The sequence below is a fragment of the Eptesicus fuscus genome, chromosome 18 (genome assembly GCF_027574615.1).
Source record: "Eptesicus fuscus isolate TK198812 chromosome 18, DD_ASM_mEF_20220401, whole genome shotgun sequence".
Classification (NCBI taxonomy): domain Eukaryota; kingdom Metazoa; phylum Chordata; class Mammalia; order Chiroptera; family Vespertilionidae; genus Eptesicus; species Eptesicus fuscus.
The window spans coordinates 6,759,925-6,780,394 of record NC_072490.1 but is presented as its reverse complement, the minus strand read 5'-3'; the positions used below and the strand labels follow the sequence as shown (position 1 = coordinate 6,780,394).

Genomic DNA, 20,470 nt, shown 5'->3' with positions numbered 1-20,470 from the left:
GCCCCGTGGACTTCCCTTCTGGCCCACCGCTGGGGCTCTCCCTCGGATGAGGAAACAGGGAAGGAGTCAGCCTGCTGGAGGAACATTTGAGGGGATTTTGCCCATGTGCCCAGCAGCCACGTCTTGTGGTCCTGCATGTCCCGGTGGTGGTGGGAAGCCACCGGGGGCTCTGATTCCTCCAGAGCCTCCTGACTCCGTCTCTGGTCGCCAGTGTTGCTTTGAATACACTTTTGAGAGTTCCTGTGCCTCTCCTGTGTGAGCATTTCTATGCCTGTAGATTCATGGAAAAGCACCCTGCCATACAATGCACCCCCAGACTCACACACCCTCCGGGGACAATGCTCCCCCTCACCTCTCTTTTGGACCCAGGAAGGCCACCCTGCTTGGCTCCCAACACCTGCCCTTCCAGCGCCCCACCCTCCCCAGCCCGCAAAGACCTGTCAAGGCGGCCACGCTGTTCTCATCCACTTTCATGGCCTCCGAGTACCACATCGCTGCCTCTTTCACTTGGTCCTGCAGGATGAAGAGATAGCCCAGCTCTATGGCCAGGTGCGTGTAGGTGGGTGCGGCCAGAAAGGTACGTTCGATGAAGCTGCACACGAGCTGTAGAATCATCTGGTGCCTCCCACACTGCAAGGAAGGGACACACAGGGATGGGGAGACCAGTCAGCCCAGCGGGTCTGACAAGGCCACATCAGAACTGGGGGACATTTTAACAGGCCTAGGAGGGGTTGCTGAGGAGAGCCTCGGAGGCACCCTATGTCCAGGCAGCTGGGTCTGTGTCGCTGATCAGCTCCCAAAGAACCTCCCACGGGCCACATCTGCCTCCGGCCAGAGGGACCCATCCCCTGTCTGGCCGTAATGACGGGTCCAATGGATCACCATGAGGTTTTCCAGAAATTGAAGCTAGGTGAGAGAGGTTCTTGTGCCCCGCTGATGGGAAGTGACCCCAAGGGCTGCGAGCAGCCACGTTCCCTGCCAGGTGCGGAGTCTGCAGAGACACTCAGCATAGACGTGGAGGGAGAGAGAGTCTCCCAGTGGCATTTGACCCCACGGTTCTGTCCCCTGAGGCCCGAGTGCTACCCCTGTTCTTGCAGCAAGTCCTTCTAGTAAGTCCTGCTTTGGGGCTGATGGGGCTGACAGAGGCAGACGGTCTGGCGGCCTGGCCTGTTCCCGCCTTGCCTGATGTCAGAGCGGCCTCCTAGATGGGCCGGCCTCCCCAGGTCGCTTCCACAGAAGGAATATGGGAGTTGGGTGCCCGGTACCCTGAGACCAGAGCTGGGCATGGCTCTGCTGTACAACAGCCATACTACCACCCTCTTTCCTGAAAAGTGGCGCCACCCATTCTAAAAGTGCTCCCTGACCGTATCTCCCTGATCTTCTTAGCCTCTCTGAGGGCCACGGAGACAGAGCCCACATGACCCAGGTGTCGGCCAGAGGCAGGTAGGGGCCACAGGGTGTGGGCCATCAGCCCGAGAGGCCAAGTTCGAACCGGAGAGAGGAGAGGTGGAGTACACAGGGAGCTTCCAGGGGGACCATAGCCCCCCTCCCCCAAGGGACACCGTGAGAAGCAGTAGTTCAGAGCCAGGAAAGCACCTTCTTACCAGTCTGCTAACCACAGTAATTTTTTTAAGATGGAGGCTTGGATTTTGGGGTTCTCTTGTCTCCAGGGCCTTAATCAGATTTCTAACGTGATCGGCAGCCTGCAGGGACAAACAGACAACGGCAGAGGCAACGTGTCCAAGGGGAGCTGGGCAGAGGCTCTCCACCCTGGCTGCGCGTTCCCATCAGCTGGGGAACCTTATGAACACCCACCCGAGTGCCAGCCCCAGAGACCCAGACGTAACGGGACGTGGGGCCCAGGCATTGGCACTGCTTCAGAGCCTCACAGGTGGAGCTCTCAGGAGCAGTGTCCATCGCAGAGCTGGCACTGCCCCTGGCGTGTGTGAAGAGAAGCTGCCCTTTCGCACCCACCCAGGCAGAGCCTGGAGCCAGCTGTCACTGTGCCCACACCGCAGGGCACCGGGCCAGCAGCAGACTGCCTGGCAGGGAGGAGGGAGCCGAGAGCCAGGGAGCATCCGCCAAAGCCTTGGGGTTGGAGGTGCTATGAGGGGTTCCTCCAGGGCTATGCTGGTTTCAAGGCTCAACTTCTGAGTCTTGAAAGAACTCACTGTGGTCATGTTCCCTTCTCTTGCAAGCTCATGCACAGCTAGGATTTGGTAGGCATCGATATTTCTTTTATCCTTTTCTAGGATTCTGAAAGAGGAAGAGGAGCCACGTGAATGGAGAGTATTCCTAGGCGAGGCGAGGTTGGTGCAGCAGCGGCAACTTCTGGTTGTCTTCCAATATCCATTCTCCCATCTTTTAATACTAGAACTTCCAAACTGGTGGGGCACATGGCTACCCAGAACAAAAACTACACTTCCCAGCCTCCCTCTCTGCAGCTTAGGTGTGGCCATGTGATTACGTTCTGGCCAATAGGATATACACTAAGGTGCCCAGTGTGATATCCAGTGATGCCCTTACAGCATGCCTTCCAGTTCTTCCTTTTCCTCCTTCCTGCTGGCTGGCACGTGGACCCAGTGAGCCACATGCAAGGGATGGCAGAGCAGCGAGACAGAAGGGGCTTGGGTGTCCTATAGCCCTGAACCACCAGTCAAACTTTTTCCTAAGAGAGGAACACCCTTCAATGTTATTTAGGTTATGTATTTGGGGGTCTTTGTGAGAGAAGCCTATTCATATCCCAACGAACACAGACATGACCTTGGCACCAGGGTGTGGGGAGGGGCATGGGGTGCACGCAGCTGAGAGATGGAAAGGGCGCTTTGGTTTCCATCCTCTGCTATTATGAAGGCTGCTTCTGGTCATTCTACAGACTACAATATTCCGTTTCTTTATAGGAAACCTCCTATTTGTTCAGCCTAGTCAGGGAATGGCCTTCTGTCTAATAGAGGGTTACTCTAATTAACATGTAAAATTCCAACACAATTAGGCACAGTCCACATTCAAGGAGTTCTAACCATTTACAATGATTGTGGACCTCATACGTTTGGGGGGAAAAAAACCACCACTTTTAAATGATTTACGAACTAAAGAATCAGAATGGATATCAGGAAGTTCTTAGAACCAAATGGTAAAAAATCTGTAGCTACTACTAAAATGGTACCTCAAGGGCCAGCCATAGATTGACATGGCTATATTCCAAAAGAAGATTGAGAGTGGATGAGCCAGACATTCACCTCAAGAGTTAGAAAAAAACAACAACACAAAAACCAAAACCCAACAGAATAACTCCAAAGGAAGCTGTTGGAAGGAAATAGTAAAGAACAGAACTTAATAAACTAGAAAACAGACATAATAGCATCAACAAAACTCAAAGCTGATTCTTTCATAAGACAGATAAAAGAGACAAATTATTTTAACAATGCTGAAGAAAAATGAGAGAGGAGGGAAAAAATAAATAATATTACGTATGACCAAAGCAACACACCCAGAAACAACAGCAGAGATTTAAAAGTGGGCGAATTCCATGAACACCCATAGCAGGCAAAGCTTTGGGGAGGAAAGTGTCAAGGTGTGAGGCACAACCCCCTGGCACCAGGCTCTGTGTCCCTGGGGGGGGGGGGGCAGCAGGACTTGGGCGAGGGTGGCCACGTGTACCCATGGCTGTGACCTTTTCAGCCACGTGCTTCTAGATAGCCTGTGGGTCCCAGGTCCGAGGCTCCAGAGCAAGCTCCTGACCCAGCTCCTGCCAAGGACACTGGCCAGGTATCAACTGAGAGAGGGATGCTAGGGGGCCACAGAGTCACTCCACCTGTGGGGCCCTGTAGGCTGAGCAGGGTGGGATCACTTTCTTTTTTAAAAAAATATATTTTTGTTGATTTCAGAGAGGAAGAGAGAGGGAGAGAGAGAGTTAGAAACATCAATGATGAGAGAGCATGATGGATTGGCTGCCTCCTGCACACCCCCACACTGGGGATCCAGCTTGCAACCTGGGCATGTGCCCTGACCGGGAATTGAACAATGACCTCCTGGTTCCTAGGTCAATGCTCAACCACTGAGCCACGCCCGCGGGCGGATCACTTTCAATTTCTACCAGCGCCCCCTCTCTCTGAGACGCCAGTTCCACTCATCTCCAGAGGAATTACCATCTCTTCACAGGGAGGGCAGAGGTTTGTTTGTGTGTTGTTTTCTTCACAAGTATGCTGTGCATTACCACAGAACTTATTAACAATTCATAGTGATGACTTGGTCACTTAGGAAAAAAAAAAAAAAGGAAGATCCACAAACTCTTTTTAGGGAGAAAATTAGTATCATACATTTTAGCATTACTTGATAAAAACAGTTAAAGCCTTAGAGTTAAAAAGATAAGCTTCAGTTATCTAGAAAACACCATCCTCAAAAAAAAAAAAACTCCCATCAGACATCCCTCCCCGGAAGTCTTTATCTCACTTCACAGGGAAAGTGCTTCCAGACACCCTGCACTTGAGCTTCCACAGTCCCAGTAACTCCTGAAATCTCCGCTGTTTTGAGGACCTGACCAGCCCCAGACTAACAGTCTTCTCTCGGGCATCAGTGACCTTTTGCCCCTAAAGTTTATTTATTTTATTTTTTAACATATAAGGAACCATATTCTTTTTTGAAATATACTTTTTTTCATTGATTTCACAGAGGAAGGGAGAGAGAGAGAGAGAGAAAACATCAATGATGAGAGAGAATCATGGATTGGCTGCCTCCTGCACACCCCCTACTGGGGGGAAGAGGTGGGGACCCAGCCTGCAATCTGGGCACGTGCCCCTGGCTCCAATCGAACCTGGGACCCTTTAGTCCGAAGGCCAGCGCTCTATCCAGTGAGCCAAACCGGCTAGGGCACCCCTAAAGTTTTTATTAAAATAAATCATATCCATATTTAAAAAAAAATTAAATAGCACAGCAGTCCTTAGTCCCCTACCCCAACTCCTCAGCAGCGACTGCTTTCACCCTGTAACTCGTGCTGCTTTGGGTTCTACAGGCAGTTCCCTCCATCTTTCCTCTAAACGACATGCTCACACTTCTTGGGATGCCTGTCTCTGATTTTTCCCGCAGCCCACAGCTGCCGGCTTCCTGCCTGGCAGGTAGGTGCCCGCCCTCTCCTCCCCGTCATGATAAGATGCTATTGGTACTCACGACTCCTCTGGTGACAATTTTTACTTTTGTTCCACCAAATACACAGAATCTCCCACCTCCCCACCTTGCACGATGGGAGCATATCAGGGGCACGGTCGCCCCTCGCCCGTCGCCCCTCACCTGTGTCCCGTTTCCACCGTCTGCTCCCAGTCCTGCCGAGCCAAGAACAGCTTCATCTTGAGGACCCAGGCGGGCAGGAAGCTCTCCGAGACCACGGTGATCTGGTTCACCACCTCCAGGGCCCCCGAGTAGTTCTGCTGGGTCATGTGGTACGTTGCCTGCAGGAGCCCAAGAGCCTCCATCAGTGCCCACGGAGGGGGGTGGAGGTGCCCGTGCCTCCGCCAGGTCAGGAGCAGAGGCGGACACCGGGGCACCCAGTGGCCAGTCCAGGTCCACCATAGTCCTGGGTCCCAGGATGGGCGAGGCAGGGGCTTCAGAAAGAAAGAGAGAGAGCTGACCCCTGAGCTGGCCTGGGCTTCTCGGAGGCCATGCGAGGGCTGCCCCCTAGGGACAGAGCTGGGGTTGCGGGCACTTGCCAATTCTAGAACCCGCCCATTCATTTCCCATCCGCTTTCCTGAAGCTTGTCACTGCAAACTGCCCCCTGGGGCCCGGGACAGCAAGTTGGTGTCAATTAGGGTTTGAGAGCAACCTCTCGACAGCAGGGTTGTGGGGCTTTTTCTCTGTCGTGGCCACTGGGCCGGGCTGGCCAGTGCCAGCCACCAGGTTCTCCCGGGTGAGTCTGCCTCAGAGGTGCCCGCGGGGTAGAGCGCAGTGCTCCTAAAAGACTTGAACCCGCACCCTGAAAAGGCTGCGAGGATGCTTATGTTGGACCTAGAGCAACCTTCTGCGGAGGGGACTATTCTCAATGAAAACTCACAAATAAACGTGTCCACCGCAGCCCTTTTCCAAGCCTGCAACCGGAAACAACCTCAGCACCCGAACAGGAGCGGGGTGGCAAGTTACGCTAGGCGCCGTTCAGTGGGGGACCGGCCCTCTGTGGCCATTCCAAACGACGTTTGCTCATTACATCTCACCCGAGGGAACGAACCCAAACGGTAAGAAGCCCCACGATGACGACTATATTGAATCAACACACGACCCCCCACCCTTCCCTGGGGGACCGTGTGTGACCGGTCCCCTCAGGTCCAGGAGAGTAGGCAGCTGGTGGCTTTCGGGGGAGCCCCCCCTCCTGGGATCGCCCTTGACTGAAGGGAGCTGCCTGGTGCCAGGTCAGACCCTTCCCCCCGGGGGCGGCCCATACCCAGCATCCTGTCCACGAGGGGGGCAGGGAAGGGCCATCCCGGCTCCACAACTCCAAGCAGAGTGGGCCGAGACCTTCGCTGTGTCGGCTGTGCCCCCCCCCGGCATCTCCCTCTGCCCAGTCCCACGTCTTTCTCCTTCCCCACAGGGGTTGGTCCCAAGGGTGCTCCCTGCGAACGCCCCTGTGTGATCATCTCCATCAAAAGCAGCCCCGGGGACCCCCGAAGCCACGCCCCGAAGGAAGATGGGGCAGGGGGTGGGGGGGCACCGCCCCGGAGAGTTCACATGAGTTGTCTTGGAGTGGGAGGGCTCAGGGTGTCATTTCCATTCATCTTTTGACTTTTTTAGACTTCTGCTCTTGAATGAGTGCATATACATTTTGTAAGGAAGAGATATACAAACAGAAGAGCATAAAGGGGTAGTTTTTCTCTTAGGCTGATTTAGTGAGGGTCGCATAAGGAACAAAGAACTTAATTTAAGATCAGAAAATACAAAAACACAAGACATACCTCCCTTCACTGATGGCCAACTAAGTGAACTGAACAGGTGGAGGAGAAAAGGTGAAATGAGGAGCATGCGAGAGAGATGCGGAGGAAGGGGGCAGTGAGCGAAACCAAAAGGCACAGAAAGCCTGGAAAAGCTAAGGCGGGACAGACCCTGAGGGGGAGACCCTGAAGACGCCCTGCAGAATGAGACAGAAACTCAGCCTGAGCAGGAAGGAGGTGGGAACTGGAGTGGCTCCTGGGCTGCTGTGTGACCCTGACCCCGTCTGCTCCTCATCCTGGAGACTGAGGGTCGGGGCTGAGGTCGCCGGGGGTGGGGGGGTCGCCGGCTCCAAAGGCCCGGTCAGGGCTACCCCCTCCCCTCCTCCCCACTGCCCACCTTTCCCATCAGCCCCAGCACATCTTTGGTGTCCTGAACGCCTTGTTCCAGGTACTTGATGGATTTCTTCACGGTGTGGGGCTTGTCTGAGGTGAGGTCCACCCAGCCTCTCAGCACATAGCCCTGGGGTAAGAACAAGAGGGAAGGTGAAGTCTCTGGTGCTGCGGAGCCTAGAGCCAGCCCGTGTCTCCTGCCTCCCGTCCCACCAGGTGTCACTGCACACCTGAGGCCCTGCCGGGCACAGCGGCATGCAGGTCCCGGGGCCGCCCTGCTCTCTCTCACGGCCAGGCCTTCCTTTGTGCCGACTGTCCCTTTGCCTGCAACGCCCTGCTCAGCACATGTCCCCCAAACCAAAACGTCTCCCCTGGTTAACTACCACTAGTCTTTAAAACTCAGTCTCGGCGGCCTTCCTTGACCTTCCGGGCTGGTGTTGGGCCCTCCCCGGAACCCCCAGCTCTCTCGCTCCCCCGGACCCCCAGCTCTCTCGCTGAGGCACTCTCACCCCTCTCGTCAGTGCCTGCTTAATTTACACTGTGCTCCGAGGCCCACATGGGCCGCTCCTGCTCTCTGCACGGGAGCCGGGCATGCCCTCTGAGCAGGCGAGCAGGAGCCATTCTGAGCTCCCCGGCCTTGCCGGCCCCCCTCCAGCCTTCACCCAGCCTCTCCTGGCAGATGGGGCAGGCAGGGAGGGTGGGAGGATCGGAGGACCCCTAGGGAGGGCCCACCCTGGACTCTCCCTCATGGCCCAGACCAGTGTTTCTCAACTCTTCCATTACTGCCCTCTGAAGGAGCCCTTTTAGACATCCCCCCCTAATCATTCCCTCCCGCTCCAAGACATTTTAATATCACAGATATATTGTGATACGTGTTGTACGTATATCTGTGTTTTACACGTAGCCGATTTTTCACCCCCTCCTCCCAGAACCAGTTTCCAGCCTGTTGGGGGTGATATCTCCCCTGCTGAGAATGCATGGCCCTGGCTGAGGCCGCAAGGTCTGCTCTCAGTGCGGCTGTGTGCCTGGGAGGTCTCTGATGTCTGAGCGCACCCTGCTCCCCAGCAGATCACCGCGAGGAGGACATGCAGGCCCAGGGCCGCTGGCTCATCTAGTTTTAAAAAAACATGACATCTGGACTTTTAGGTAAAAATCTTTTGATTTCTAAATGTCAGCAATGAATTCAAGATTTTTAGAATATAGTGCAGGCCACGGGACACCTATCTGCAGATGGGACGCTGGACAAATGTCAGTTTGTACCGGACTGAGCCCTGAGACAACCTGGGTGGGGTCACTTGGAGACCCAGGGTCTTGGCAGTGCCGGGCTGGGGCCCTCCCCCCATCCCATGGCCGTCCGTGGGAGTCATGGCCACGCCACTCTGCTGTGTTGGGACGCTGCTTTCTCGGGCGGTTGCCCTGGTGATGCCCGTGGTGGGTACCTCTCTGGCGCTGTTGGACAGCTGTAGCATGCGGTCGACGTACTCCTTGGCCTTGTCATGGCGGCCCATGAGCCAGAGGAAGAGGCCGGCATAGTACAGGGCAATCCAGCTGGCCGTCTTGCGGATTTCCTTCAGGCTGCTCTCCAGCTCCTGAATCGCTTCTTGGTCTGTGAATCCGAGAGAGGAGGAAGAGGAGTGAGAAGAGAGGAGGAAGAGGGGGTGTGCCTGGTTTCGCAGGGGGCACTGAGGGCCCTGGTGGTTGCCTCTGGACACTCTGAGGCTCCCGCAACACATGGAGCCAATGACACACCAGCCTGGGGCCTGGACACAGGGAACACCGGCCCCGTGGTGCCCCGGGAGCTGCCCAGGCCTGGACTTGGGCTTGCTGTCTTTTCTCCTCGGTGCCCAGCAGTATGCTGAGCAGACAGACCAAACCCGACTCCCTCCCCTCAGGTGCACCATTCATTCTGGGTGGGGAAACAGTAGTTCGTGGTCTCTTGGAACCTCTCTGGGGAAGTGGAGATTAGTAATAGAATTATTTATATCAGTTTGATTTTTCATGACAACATCTTGGCAAAGGAAAGCAAGGTGTCTCCCCAACTCTTGGGGTCTGGATGGAGGGCCCCTCCCACTGTTATGCTCTCTGCCTATGGCTCCCACTCAGTTGGGCCTGGGCACGGGGTCTTCTTTGAGGCCTTGCAGGGAAGGGGAACAGCAGCCACTCCTCACAGGCCAACAGAACCTGCAGCCACCAGGGCAGGTACTTCCTTCCCCAGCCCTGGAGGGGCTGTCTCCCGGAGTGGGGCCAGGCCCAGCGGGGCGGAGCTGCACTCACCGATGGTTTCACAGCACTTGTGAGCATAGATGAGGGCCATGATGGAGCACAGGGACACGTCTGGGTGATTCCGGAGGCTCTCCAGGCTGCTGATGGCATCCTGGATGTGCTCTGCCAAGAGAGACCACGTGGTTAAGCTTTGGGCTCCAGGCCCAGCGGGCAGGAGGCTCCATGGCAAGTACATGGGGATCCTCATTAGGGCTGACCCGAGGCTTGGCACCGCCTGGCTTTCCCCGGGATCAGAGGACTAACTGGTACAAAAGGTCCCCAATGGCCTGAGGTCCCTGAAGACCGGAAGCTCCTTGCAAAGGCTGCTGGCACCATGGTTCAGGCTGCCAGGGGCCGGAGGGCTTGGAGCTGAGGATGTACCCGTGAGTACACAAGGGATCCCTGGGAGGTTGAGATGTTTGCCTTGGGACAGTTCCGGAAAAAGAACCTCGGGGCATTTCTCATGAGTTGCACCAGAGCCAACAGCTGCATTTATCTCTCCATGTCCACTGACGTTGGCCACGGGCAGCTCAGCCTGCCCCTAGCCCAGGGTCCTCCTGAGGGTCTGAGTCAGCACCTGTCTGGGCCCCACTCCTCCCCCTGCTCCTGTACCATACCTGCTGGTACCCACACCCACCACTCCCTCCTTTTCCTGCACCATCAGCTCTCAGCTTCCAACCTGGGGGTCAGTTCAATAATCGCGCAGCCGTTTCTCCACCCGCTCGCTGTCCAGGTAGGGAAACGGAGGCGCAGAGCAGCAGCAGTGAGCCCTCTGCGGTCTCGCAGTCAGCTACCTACGGATTGCACTGGCTTCCGTGCACGAGCCTGGGGACCTGGGCACCGAGTGGAAGACTGTTGTCACGACTGGGGTGGACGTGGGCACCTGGGTGGAGTCCGTGTTAGTGCTGGGCGGGTGCCCAGGTCCGGAGGCCACCAGTGACGAGCCCTTACCTTCCCTGAAGGCTCCGTAGGCTTTAAAGAACTGCAGCACAGGGTCATTACTGAATTTTTCCAGGCCCGTGGCCGCCGCCTGCTGCACGTGGCGGAAGTACTTCTCCTGGCTGTAGTAAATGATCCCAGCCTGTGGGAGGGAAGACGCCACTGCGACAGCCCTTCTCGGTCTCCGTCCTGACCTCTCCCTCCCCTATCTCCTGCTCCTCCTCAGTTCCGTGAAGGAAAGAGAAAGACACGTTCCCGGCCTCATCCTGTTCACCAGGCCCAGGAAGGAGCCTGGAGGTGTTTGTTGTGGAATTGTCTACAGAATTCTGGCTCAAAGGTGGAAAATTCAACTCGAGCTGTCTTAGGAAGGAACTCAAGGGAAAGAGAGGGGACCAATAATGAGAATAATTGCATCAGGAGTTAGTTACAACTTAATGTGGGCTAACCACCTCTGGAATCTGTACCCAGGGCTTTCCATCCATTCTCTTCTGCATTATTCTCTTCCTAGCCTTCCCGGTTAAGAAAGCCGAAGGCCATGGCCACTGTGGCTTGACAAAAGTCACACAGCAACAGGGGCTGAGAGTTCAAAGCGAGTCTCACTTCCCCTAAGGTTTGTGGGTGCTGGGGTTGGAGACAGATGTGGTTGGATTGTAACAGCCTCGTGGGCCATATGAAAGGGCCCAGACATCATCCTGAGGATAATAGGAAGCCGTGGGAATGGTTTTGAGCAGGGGAGAGGGACGTATTCAGATGTGCGTTTTTTGCAAAAACCACCCTGGTAGCTGTGTGTGTGTGTGTGTGTGTGTGTGTGTGTGGGGGGGGGGGGGGGGGTTAGGTTGGGTAGGGGGACTGGCTGGAGCAAAGAGCTGAAGCAGAGAAACCAGTTGGGTGGGGGACTGTTACAGGTGCCCAGGGGAAAGGTGGTGGTTTCCCAGGGCTCCGAGTGGATGTTTCTTGCTGATAGATAGGATCAGGGGATGGGTATGAGGAAGCGTTAAAGCTGGGGGATCAAATGGTGGTGCCATCTACTGAGGTCGGGGTCACAGAAGAGGCACAGGCAGAGAAAGGGGAGCTGATGGCAAGATGATGGAGATGAGTTGGGCGCGCTGGTTTGGAGGAGCCTGGGGACAGGGCTGGGTGGGGATGCTGACTTGGGGCTCATGGTGCACAGAAAGCACCAGAGGGGATGCCCTCGTCAGGGAGAGTGAAGCGAGAAAGCGTCAGGACCCCCAGGAGCAGCGGAAGACAGCGAAGTGCGGGTCAAGGCGATGGCAGGAGCGGGTCGAGAGGTGGCAGGAGAGCGGCAGGGCTCGGGGGTCACCGGGCTAGCGGGGCGGAGAGCCCCAAAGGGAGCGGCCGGCAGCGCCCGGGCCACGCACCATCAGGGAGGAGTCATTGCTGTTCATCTCTGGACGCCAACGGCTCGGAGTCCGGGTCTGGCGGGGCGGAGCGGGGGCCGGATTCCCGAATCAGGGTCCCGGGCACGCCTCTAACCGCCCGCCGCGGGAGGCGCGCGCGTCCTTGGAGACGGAGCCGCCGGCCGGTTGCTAAGAGCGTCAGAACCGGGGGTGTGTGGGCGTGGCAAGCCGCCCGCGTGACCAGACGCTGGTAATTGAGCGCCGAGAGGGCGAGTCGGCGCTGGTGGCACCGGGTCCGCGCTGCGTTCGGGGACGCCGGCGCCGGAGCCGGGCCGCTGCCATGGGCCTGGGCTCCAGCACCGAGCAGCCCGCGGAGACCTCCGAGGGCTTCCACCTGCACGGGGTGAGTCGCTCCCGCGGCGCCGGCGGCCCGGGGCCGGGCGTCCACACCGACGCGCCGGGACGCCTTAGCGCCGGCCCCAGGGCGGCGGAGGCGGGGACCCGGCCCTCGTGCGGCGGCCCCGGGTGGAGGGCGAGGCCCCCTGGCCGAGGGGAACGGCCCGCGAGAGGCGGCCCCGCGGCCCTCCTGGCCCCGGCCCGTCTGCGGCCGCTGGCGGCCCGGCGCCCGCCCCAGTGCCAGCTGTGCAGGAAGCGGGCGCGTTTCCTGGTCCGGTCGGGCCGCCGGGAGTAGCCCTTCTCCCGGGCGAAGATTGCAGCAGCTCCAGCCGTCGGGACGCGTTGGTGCTCGTAGGTCACCTGTGTGATTGCCTGCTGTGTGCCGCGCTCCGTGCTGGACCTGGGACCCGGTCCCCGCTCTCGAGTCCGCGGGTCGGGAAAACCCGGTGGACGCCAGCTGCTGGGGGCTGGCGGGCGCACACGCCGCGCGCCCGGGGGTCGGAAAGGCTCGTGGGGCTCGAGGACCAGTGCTAACCAGCCGGGGGAAGTGGGGGCGGGAGAACCCGCCGCAGACGGTGGGGACAGCGTTTGCAGCAGGGGAGGGTCCCAGGGTGGAAAAGATCGTGGCGGGTCGCGAGGGTCCCGTAGCCCGATGGGGATTCGGGGTCGAGATGTGTACTGTAGAGAAGGAGGGGTGGTAACGGAGGGGAGCAGACCAGGGCGGGGGGGGGGCGCTCCGACTCACTGGGGAAGGACCCCGTTTCCCTTGTGTAGCGTGGATGGCTGCAGAGGGCGGTGCAAGCTTGTCAGTTTGGTGCCTGGCTGTTGCATGGTCTCCTGGGTTGTGATGGGAGGCTCTGTGGGTGGGGGGCTGGAGGGTTGGACGTGATGGGAACCCCCCAAGGGAAAGCCAGACAGAGGGCCCTGCTTGCTGCGGGAGTGGGGGTGCGGTGGGGGTGTAGTGGGCAGCAGCACAGACCATTTCCTCTGTAGAGCCGTAGTGGTCAATGACCAGGCCCAGGGCCAGGGCAGTCAGCACAGCCAGACCAGCACAAGGCCACAGGAGAGGGTAGGCAGAGGCTCTGGGTGGCTGGGAGGGGGCTGGGCCTGGAGACCGGGGGCCTGAGCCTCTGGAACCTCCTTAATGGTGGAGGGCAGCAGTAGCGGGCAGGTGCCAGGTGGCATGGCTTTAGGAGCAGGGTCTTACCAGAGGGAGGTGGGGTGGCTTAGAGTGGCCCCGGAACAGGGAGGAGCGCCTCTGCCAAGCTCTCTCTGACGGATTGTCCTTTGCTTTTCGAAAGCCACGTGGTCCCAGCTTCCCCCTAAAGGGGTGGGGAGCAGGGGCCCTCTGAGCCAGGCTACCTGGGGCTGGAGTGGATCCTCTCATTGGAAGCCACGGCAGCTTCCGGAGGTGGCACGCAGGGGCTTTGATCCGAAAACTCAGCGGTGAGCTCTCCTTCAGCTTGGGGCCGTGGTCGGCAAACTCATTAGCCCACAGAGCCAAATATCAACAGGACGACGATTGAAATTTCTTTGGAGAGCCACATTTTTTAAACTTAAACTTCTAATGCCACTTCTTCAAAATAGACTCGCCCAGGCCGTGGTATTTTGTGGAAGAGCCACACTCAAGGGGCCAAAGAGCCGCATGTGGCCGGCGAGCCGCAGTTTGCCGACCACGGGCTTGGGGGATCCACGACTGGAGGGGCTGGTGGGTGGCAGAAGCCACAGGGCCTTCCCGTGGCAGAGGTGAGCGGAACCGGAGGCCACAGGAGCCCCGTGCCCTCTGGGCTGGGGCCTGGCAGATGCCTGATCATCGGGGCATCAAGCGAGGACACCCGCGGCCTGAGGGGTGGAGCCCACCTTCGGGGTTGGGACCTGGACCGGAGATAAAGGCCGCATTGTTTGGGCACGGCTCTGTAAATGGGGCCTCTGAGAGGGATGGCGGCTGTAGCTGCAGCCCTGGTTGCTGTGCTTTGGGCGATGGCAGGAGTTGGGAGTCCAGGGCAGGGAGGGAGCACCCTGGGGCCAGGAATGACTCCCCTGTCCTGCACGGGAGCCGAGGCTGAATTGTGAGGCACTGCTCACCAGGCTCCAGGGCTTAGGCTCCTTCCTGCCCCTGCGGTCTGCTCTCCTCAGCAGCTCCCGTCACCTGCTGGGCTGACCCTGGCTCTGTCACCACAGGGTCCGGGGCCCTCTGGCCACAGGCTGCCTTCTCCGCTGCCTCTTTCTGGCCACAGCCCTGGTTCTGTCCACCCTGGGGCCCTGCCCACTTCCGTACGAAGGGCCCTCCCTTTCTGCCCGCATCTTAACCTCTCTGGGAACCCTCCTGGCGCTCCCTGTAGGCCTGCGCCACCCTGCTCCGGGGGGCCTCCTGGGAGCGTGGTCTGTGGATCAGGGTCAGGGAAGAGCTGTTTTCCTACAGAGGACACATGTGTGCCCAGGAAGGTGGTGAGAGAGGAGGGAGGTCACCTTAGCCGTGCCCACGTGTGGCCTGTCCGGGACAGTTCCATGCCAGTGCCCGTTTCCTCGCTGGGACACGGGGAGTGGTGCTGGTCTCTGAAATTGAGGGCTGGGGCTTCTTGGCAGTCACGGGGCTGGCTCAGTGACCGGCCTCTGCCCTGGGACAGGTGCAGGAGAACTCCCCCGCCCAGCAGGCGGGCCTGGAGCCCTACTTTGACTTCATCATCACCATCGGGCACTCAAGGCTGGTGAGCTTTGCTGTGTGTGTGTGTGTGTGTGTGTGTGTGTCCCGTATGTCCCAAAGGAGGCTCCGGCCCAGCTCCCGCCTCCCTTTTCTTCTGGAGGGAGGCCCTGCCCAGCACTCAGCTCCTGAGCTCTCTGGGGTGGACGGGAGGTTAATGGGCGCTTGGAGGTGGCCACGGGGCCTAAGGGGCCTGCCTCTTGGGGCATGAGAGATGTGAGGGCTCTGGCCAAGGGGCAGCGCACAGTGGGACAGCCTGCAGTGCCCTGAACCCAGGAGGCTCTTTGATGAGTTTGTTGTGCTTTCCGGGGCAGAGGGGGAGCGGAGGGAGGCAGATTTAGCACTACTTGGGGGAGGGGTGCGGGGGGGGGGCCCATCCCACCCCAGGCCCTGCTGGGGCAGCTGGCCACCAAGGCCCTTGCCCCACCTCAGACCCAGACTTGGGGTGTGGGGGTCCTTGGAGTCAGCCCCCTGCCCCCGTAGAACAAGGAGACGGACACGCTGAGGGATCTGCTGAAGGCCAACGTGGAGAAGCCGGTGAAGCTGGAGGTGTTCAACATGAAGACCATGAGGGTGCGCGAGGTGGAGGTGGTGCCCAGCAACATGTGGGGCGGCCCGGGCCTGCTGGGCGCCAGCGTGCGCTTCTGCAGCTTCCACAGGGCCAGCGAGCACGTGTGGCACGTGCTGGTGAGTGGGGTGGGGCTGGGCATGGATGTGGGTGGGGCGGTGAGTGGGGCATTCGGGCCCCAGGCCAAGCACTGCAGGGGAAGGTGGTGGGGCCAGAACACGCGAGGGCGTTTGGGGGGCATCTGGGGGTAGGGAGCAGGGTGTGGGGGCAACTGGGGCAGGGCCCGGAGCCAGGTGGACTATGCGAGGACTCCCTGAGGGCAGGGTCTCACTCACCCCAGTGTCCAGAGAGGGCAGCTCTCTGCCTGCATGGTGTGCCTCGCCTCTGACTTTGGGCACTTTCTTACCCTCTAGACCAGGGGTGGGGACTTCCAGCCCGCGGGCCATAGAAGGCCTGTGAAATCATTCAGTCTGGCCCTGCCAAGGCATCAGGGGTGAGCTAATTCAATGTTTGACCGAATAGAGCAGGCTGGTTTTTAAGCTGATAATCTTGTGTGGCCCTCGAGTGATATTATAAATATCCAAATGGCCCTTGGCAGAAAAAGGGTTCCCCCCTGCTCTATACACGGCTTCTGATTTTGAGAGGTGGTGCTGCCATCTACTGGAGGGAGGTTGCGCTGCCGGGACGCTGCTGCCGCCCCGCCTCCGTGTTTTTTTCTGGCAGGTCCTCTGAGAGCACCTCGGCCCTGGGCTGGTGCCTGGGGTCTGAGCCTAGTGAATCTCAGTGACGCAATTGTCACCGACGTTGCTGTTCGTGTCCATCACAGCTACACGTGCACATGTGACACGGGCGTCCGCTGACGGTGCCCAAGTTCGCAAGAATGCTTGGTCCCGCGGCTTGGTGACAGGAGGGTGCCCCGAGTTGGAAACTGGCTGGTTTTCTAGCCTCCCCTTCTGTTGCTCACCGACTTCCCGGGGAGCCTTCTCAACCTTTTGACCTACCTCAGCTTGTCCACTAGTGCCACGGGGCGATGGTGGAAATCCTGGCGCGTTCCTCTAGGACAGTGGTCGGCAAACTCATTCGTCCACAGAGCCAAATATCGACAGGACAACGATGGAAATTTCTTTGGAGAGCCACATTTTTTAAACTTAAACTTCTTCTAACGCCACTTCTTCAAAATAGACTCGCCCAGGCCGTGGTATCTTGTGGAAGAGCCACACTCAAGGGGCCAAAGAGCCGCATGTGGCTCGCGAGCCGCAGTTTGCCGACCACTGCTCTAAGAGGCTAGGACTGGTCCATTGTCTCAAGGCCCCTCTCTAAGGGAGAGGGTATCCTTATACCCAGTCCTGCTCACTGCCCTCGCCTCCATCCCCTACCCAGGGGTCTTAACAGCCATGCAATTGGGCACTTACTGTGGGCCACAGTGTGGTTTTCATTCTTTACATATATTATTTCTAAAATCTTCTCAGCAGCCCTGTGAGTAAGCACTGCATGCCGTAGTTTTAATTGTTGGGAACCTGCGGCTGAGTGGTTAAGTATCTGTCCAGTCACCCAGCTAGCAGTTGGTGGAGTCAGGAGTTGAACCCAGGTCAGGTGCCAGAACTCAGTGCTGTGAGCCATGCCACGGTACTGCCCTCTGCTGGGCAGGCTGTGGACCTGGGGGACGGAGGGGAATTCGGGGGGTAAGGTAGGAGAGTCTGGGCTCAAGGCCTTGGCTTGGGGACGGAGGGCAAGTGTCCTACAGACTACCTGGAGAGATGGCTCCCGGCCCCTCCTCCACTCCAGTAGTGAGGTGATGGATCTCAATTCTTTCCCCAGGAAGTGGAACCCTCTTCGCCCGCCTCCCTCGCTGGCCTGTGCCCCTACACAGACTATGTGATTGGCTCAGACCAGCTCCTGCAGGAGGTGAGGAACCCGAGGCCCAGCCCTCCGCAGACCCCAGTGGGTGTGGAGGTGTGGGTGCTGTCCACGAGAAGTGCCTCCAGTGCCAGCGCTGGGGCCCGGGCTCAGGCCTGTGTGTTTGTCCCAGTCTGAGGACTTCTTCACTCTCATCGAGTCCCACGAGGGGAAGCCCTTGAAGCTGATGGTTTATAACTCCGAGTCCGACTCCTGCCGGGAGGTGTCTGTAACTCCCAACGCAGCCTGGGGTGGAGAGGGCAGGTACTTCCGGGGGTCGGAGGGCTGTAGGGTGGGGTCCTGGTGGGGCCCTTGGGTGGGCCTGGCCGGTGGGCATGGACCCCAGAGTCCCATGGTTGGGGGTGGAGGGCTGGGCCCTGGTTTAGGGATCCTGAGGCTGACCATGGTCCAGGAGGCATCCTTTTAGCCCCCTCACTGCCATTGGTGGGTGGGGGTGGCAGAGATAGGAAAGGCTGTGGGACAACTCCTGGATTGAATGTTTCTGGACTTCGGCAGTCTGGGGTGTGGTATCGGCTACGGGTATCTGCATCGGATCCCAATCCAGCCCCCCAGCTACCACAAGAAGCCACCTGGTGCCCTGCCATCTGGTACCTCGCCACCTGGCACCCCACTACCTGGTGCCCTGCCATCTGGTAACCCGCCACCCGGTGCCCTACCACCTGGTACCCCACCACCTGGTGCCCCACCATCTGGTACCTCACCACCTGGTGCCTTGCCACCTGGTACCCCGCCACCCGGTGCCCTGCCACCTGGAACCACCCCCCTGGACTCTCCTGCCCCTCCTGGCCCAGAGATGGGTTCCAGGCAGGGTGACTACTTGGAGGTACGTGGGGAACACCTGTCAACTAGGGGGTGAGGGGAGCTTCATGTGGACAGAAGGAAGAGAGGGTTCTGGAGGCCCTTAGGCCCACCTGCTTGTGGGACCCCGTGGGAGCAGGTGGGCCCATTCTGGGACAATGACACCCGCTTTGGTTCTCCTGCCACTGAGGGGAGGTGAGGGTAGTGGCAAGGCACTAGGAGTCATTATATTTTATGAGTGGGAAACAGGCTCAGGGGTGGGCGGAGCCTTGCTCTGGGCCTCAGTGAGTCTGTGGTAAGGCTGGGCCAGAGGCTGGCATCCAGAGTCCCAGCTGGGCTGGTGGTCCGGCCACGCCTGCCGGAGAGTGCTGGTCTGGTCTTCATGGCTGTTGAGCAGGTCCCCTGGATGCCTTTAGGCACGGCTGCTGCCTGGGATCTGTGCCCGGGGCATGGGAGGATTGCTTTCCAAGCATGCTGGGATTCAGGGAGGCCCTTTCTTCTTGTGGGTCATTGACACCTGGGCTCCTCAGCCGAGTGGCAAGAGTGCTCCCTCTCCGTGCCGGCACTGCCGGGGAGGCCAGCCAGGCCCCTGTCTGACTTCACCTCACCCACAGAGAGGGACCGACCACCAAGGCTCCTGGCTCCTTCAGGCAGAGCGATGCTTCTGGGGCAAGTGGGGGCTGGGGGTGAAGCTGGACTACTCTGTCCCAACGGCCCTCTCCCTGTGCCCTCTTCCCCTGGCTCCCCTAGGCCCTGCTGCAGGCACCTGGCTCCTCCGTAGAGAGCCTGCTTCCCGAGCCTGGGCACCTCGGCTATGGTGTGCCTGACCTGGGGGAACTGCCACGGCCCATGGAGACGCCTCTCCAGCCTCCGCCTCCGGTGCAGCGAGTCATGGACCCAGGTAGTGAGCAGGCCCTGGCAAGGAGGCTAGGCACCTGCAACCCCTGGTGCCGAAATGGGCCCCAGGCTCAGGCCTGGACTTGGGCGACAGTACCGAAACCTTCCTCAGACCTACTGACCCCTGCTATGTGCCAGGATGGTTGCAAGTGACCACATACAGCGTGTAGACGGGGAGACTACTGTCCAGAGGAGAGAGGTGGCCTGCTCAAGGTCACAGCAAATTGGGGACAGAGCAGGGCCTGGTCCTTCGGCCACTGGGCTACTCCCATGATGCCCAACGCCAGGCCCCTTTCTTTCCTGTGAAACAAGCAGTTGGTGGGGGGGGGGGGGGAGGGGAACTCGGCATCACCACAGGCTGAGATTGGTCTCAGGCTGAGCCAGATGCCCCAGGAACGGGGCAGAGTGAGCCAGGATACTGGCCTTCAGCAGGCAGGGTCTTGTGCTAGCAAAGAACTGTGCCCCGTGCCCTAGGCTTCCTGGACGTGTCGGGCATCTCCCTCTTGGACAGCAGTGCCAGCGTCTGGCCCAGCCTGCCCTCCTTCTCAGAGCTGACCTCCGCCGCCGTGCCCGCCGCCGTGCCCGCCGCAGCGCCGGAGGACGTCTGCTCCAGCAGTGGCTCTCACGAGCGTGCCGGTGAGTGGCTTGCACCTGCCGAGGCCTCTGGGAAGGCTGCCCCGTTTCTCAGTGGGTCAGAGGCTGGCGTTTGGGAGGAATCCAGCCACGTCCAGGTGTTTGTACTCTGGCTCTCTCCTCTCCATCAGTGTCTGGGGTGGGATTTGGAGGTCAGTGAGGTTACTGCCCCCAGCACACTGGCCCCAGGTTCTGCAGGCCTCCTGAGCCCCATCCTGTGTGTTTCAGGTGAGGCCACGTGGTCTGGATCAGAGTTTGAGGTCTCCTTCCCGGACAGCCCAGGTGCCCAGGCCCAGCAGGACCACCTGCCTCAGCTGACCCTTCCCGACAGCCTCACCTCTGCAGCCTCGCCAGAGGACGGGCTGTCTGCTGAGCTGCTCGAAGCTCAGGCCGAGGAGGAGCCGGCAAGCACAGCAAGTCCAGGTCTCAGGGCGGAAGCCGAGGCAGCCAGCCAGGCCCAGCTCGCTACCCCCGAATAACACCCTGGGCAACGGCCAGGCCCCTGATGGCATGTCCTGAGGTCCAGGTGTGGGGAGGTGGCTCAGGCCACACTGCGGGCCCAGCCCCTCGCCTGATCCCAGCCCAGCACGTCCGGCTTCCAAGGCTGTGGCTCCGAGTGATGTGCAGGGACTTCTGCAGGTGGGGGGCTCGTGTCCAATCACCCTACTGGTTTCCAAGAGATGACCTACCAGCATTCTG

General features: G+C 59.2%; 2 protein-coding genes across 4 annotated transcripts in view; one reads left to right on the top strand and one right to left on the bottom strand.

Moving 5' to 3' along the window:
• Positions 1-12,128, bottom strand: part of TTC21A (tetratricopeptide repeat domain 21A) — a 30,617-nt gene extending 18,489 nt beyond the window's left edge. The window contains exons 1-9 of the mRNA XM_008157166.3: positions 11,883-12,128; positions 10,516-10,645; positions 9,577-9,687; positions 8,742-8,908; positions 7,310-7,432; positions 5,287-5,444; positions 2,172-2,256; positions 1,605-1,703; positions 438-630 (exon numbers count right to left, since the gene is read on the bottom strand). Of these exons, the coding sequence (XP_008155388.2) occupies positions 438-630; positions 1,605-1,703; positions 2,172-2,256; positions 5,287-5,444; positions 7,310-7,432; positions 8,742-8,908; positions 9,577-9,687; positions 10,516-10,645; positions 11,883-11,909 (1,093 nt within the window). The 5' untranslated portion in view covers positions 11,910-12,128. The remainder of the gene's footprint in view (positions 1-437; positions 631-1,604; positions 1,704-2,171; positions 2,257-5,286; positions 5,445-7,309; positions 7,433-8,741; positions 8,909-9,576; positions 9,688-10,515; positions 10,646-11,882) is intronic.
• GORASP1 (golgi reassembly stacking protein 1) lies at positions 12,102-20,470 on the top strand. 3 transcript variants are annotated; one of them, XM_028131940.2, is made up of 9 exons: positions 12,102-12,264; positions 14,885-14,965; positions 15,442-15,645; positions 17,345-17,431; positions 17,556-17,686; positions 17,939-18,266; positions 18,992-19,142; positions 19,613-19,774; positions 20,000-20,470. In XM_028131940.2, the coding sequence occupies exons 1-9, from the start codon at positions 12,202-12,204 to the stop codon at positions 20,248-20,250; spliced, it is 1,458 nt and encodes a 485-aa protein (XP_027987741.2). In that variant the 5' UTR covers positions 12,102-12,201; the 3' UTR covers positions 20,251-20,470. The 3 variants fall into 3 exon arrangements, with proteins under 3 accessions (XP_027987741.2, XP_027987759.2, XP_054564057.1); XM_028131958.2 differs by lacking the exon at positions 12,102-12,264 and having other exon boundaries at positions 14,889-14,965; positions 15,426-15,645; XM_054708082.1 differs by lacking the exon at positions 12,102-12,264 and having other exon boundaries at positions 14,908-14,965; positions 15,391-15,645.

Excerpts from the sequence above, each read along its gene's own strand:
- GORASP1 (XM_028131940.2), top strand. The coding sequence starts at position 12,202 with ATGGGCCTGGGCTCCAGCACCGAGCAGCCCGCGGAGACCTCCGAGGGC. Across the intron at positions 17,687-17,938 it reads GCCTGGGGTGGAGAGGGCAG|TCTGGGGTGTGGTATCGGCT; the intron begins GTACTTCCGGGG and ends GGACTTCGGCAG. Across the intron at positions 19,775-19,999 it reads TGGCTCTCACGAGCGTGCCG|GTGAGGCCACGTGGTCTGGA; the intron begins GTGAGTGGCTTG and ends TGTGTGTTTCAG.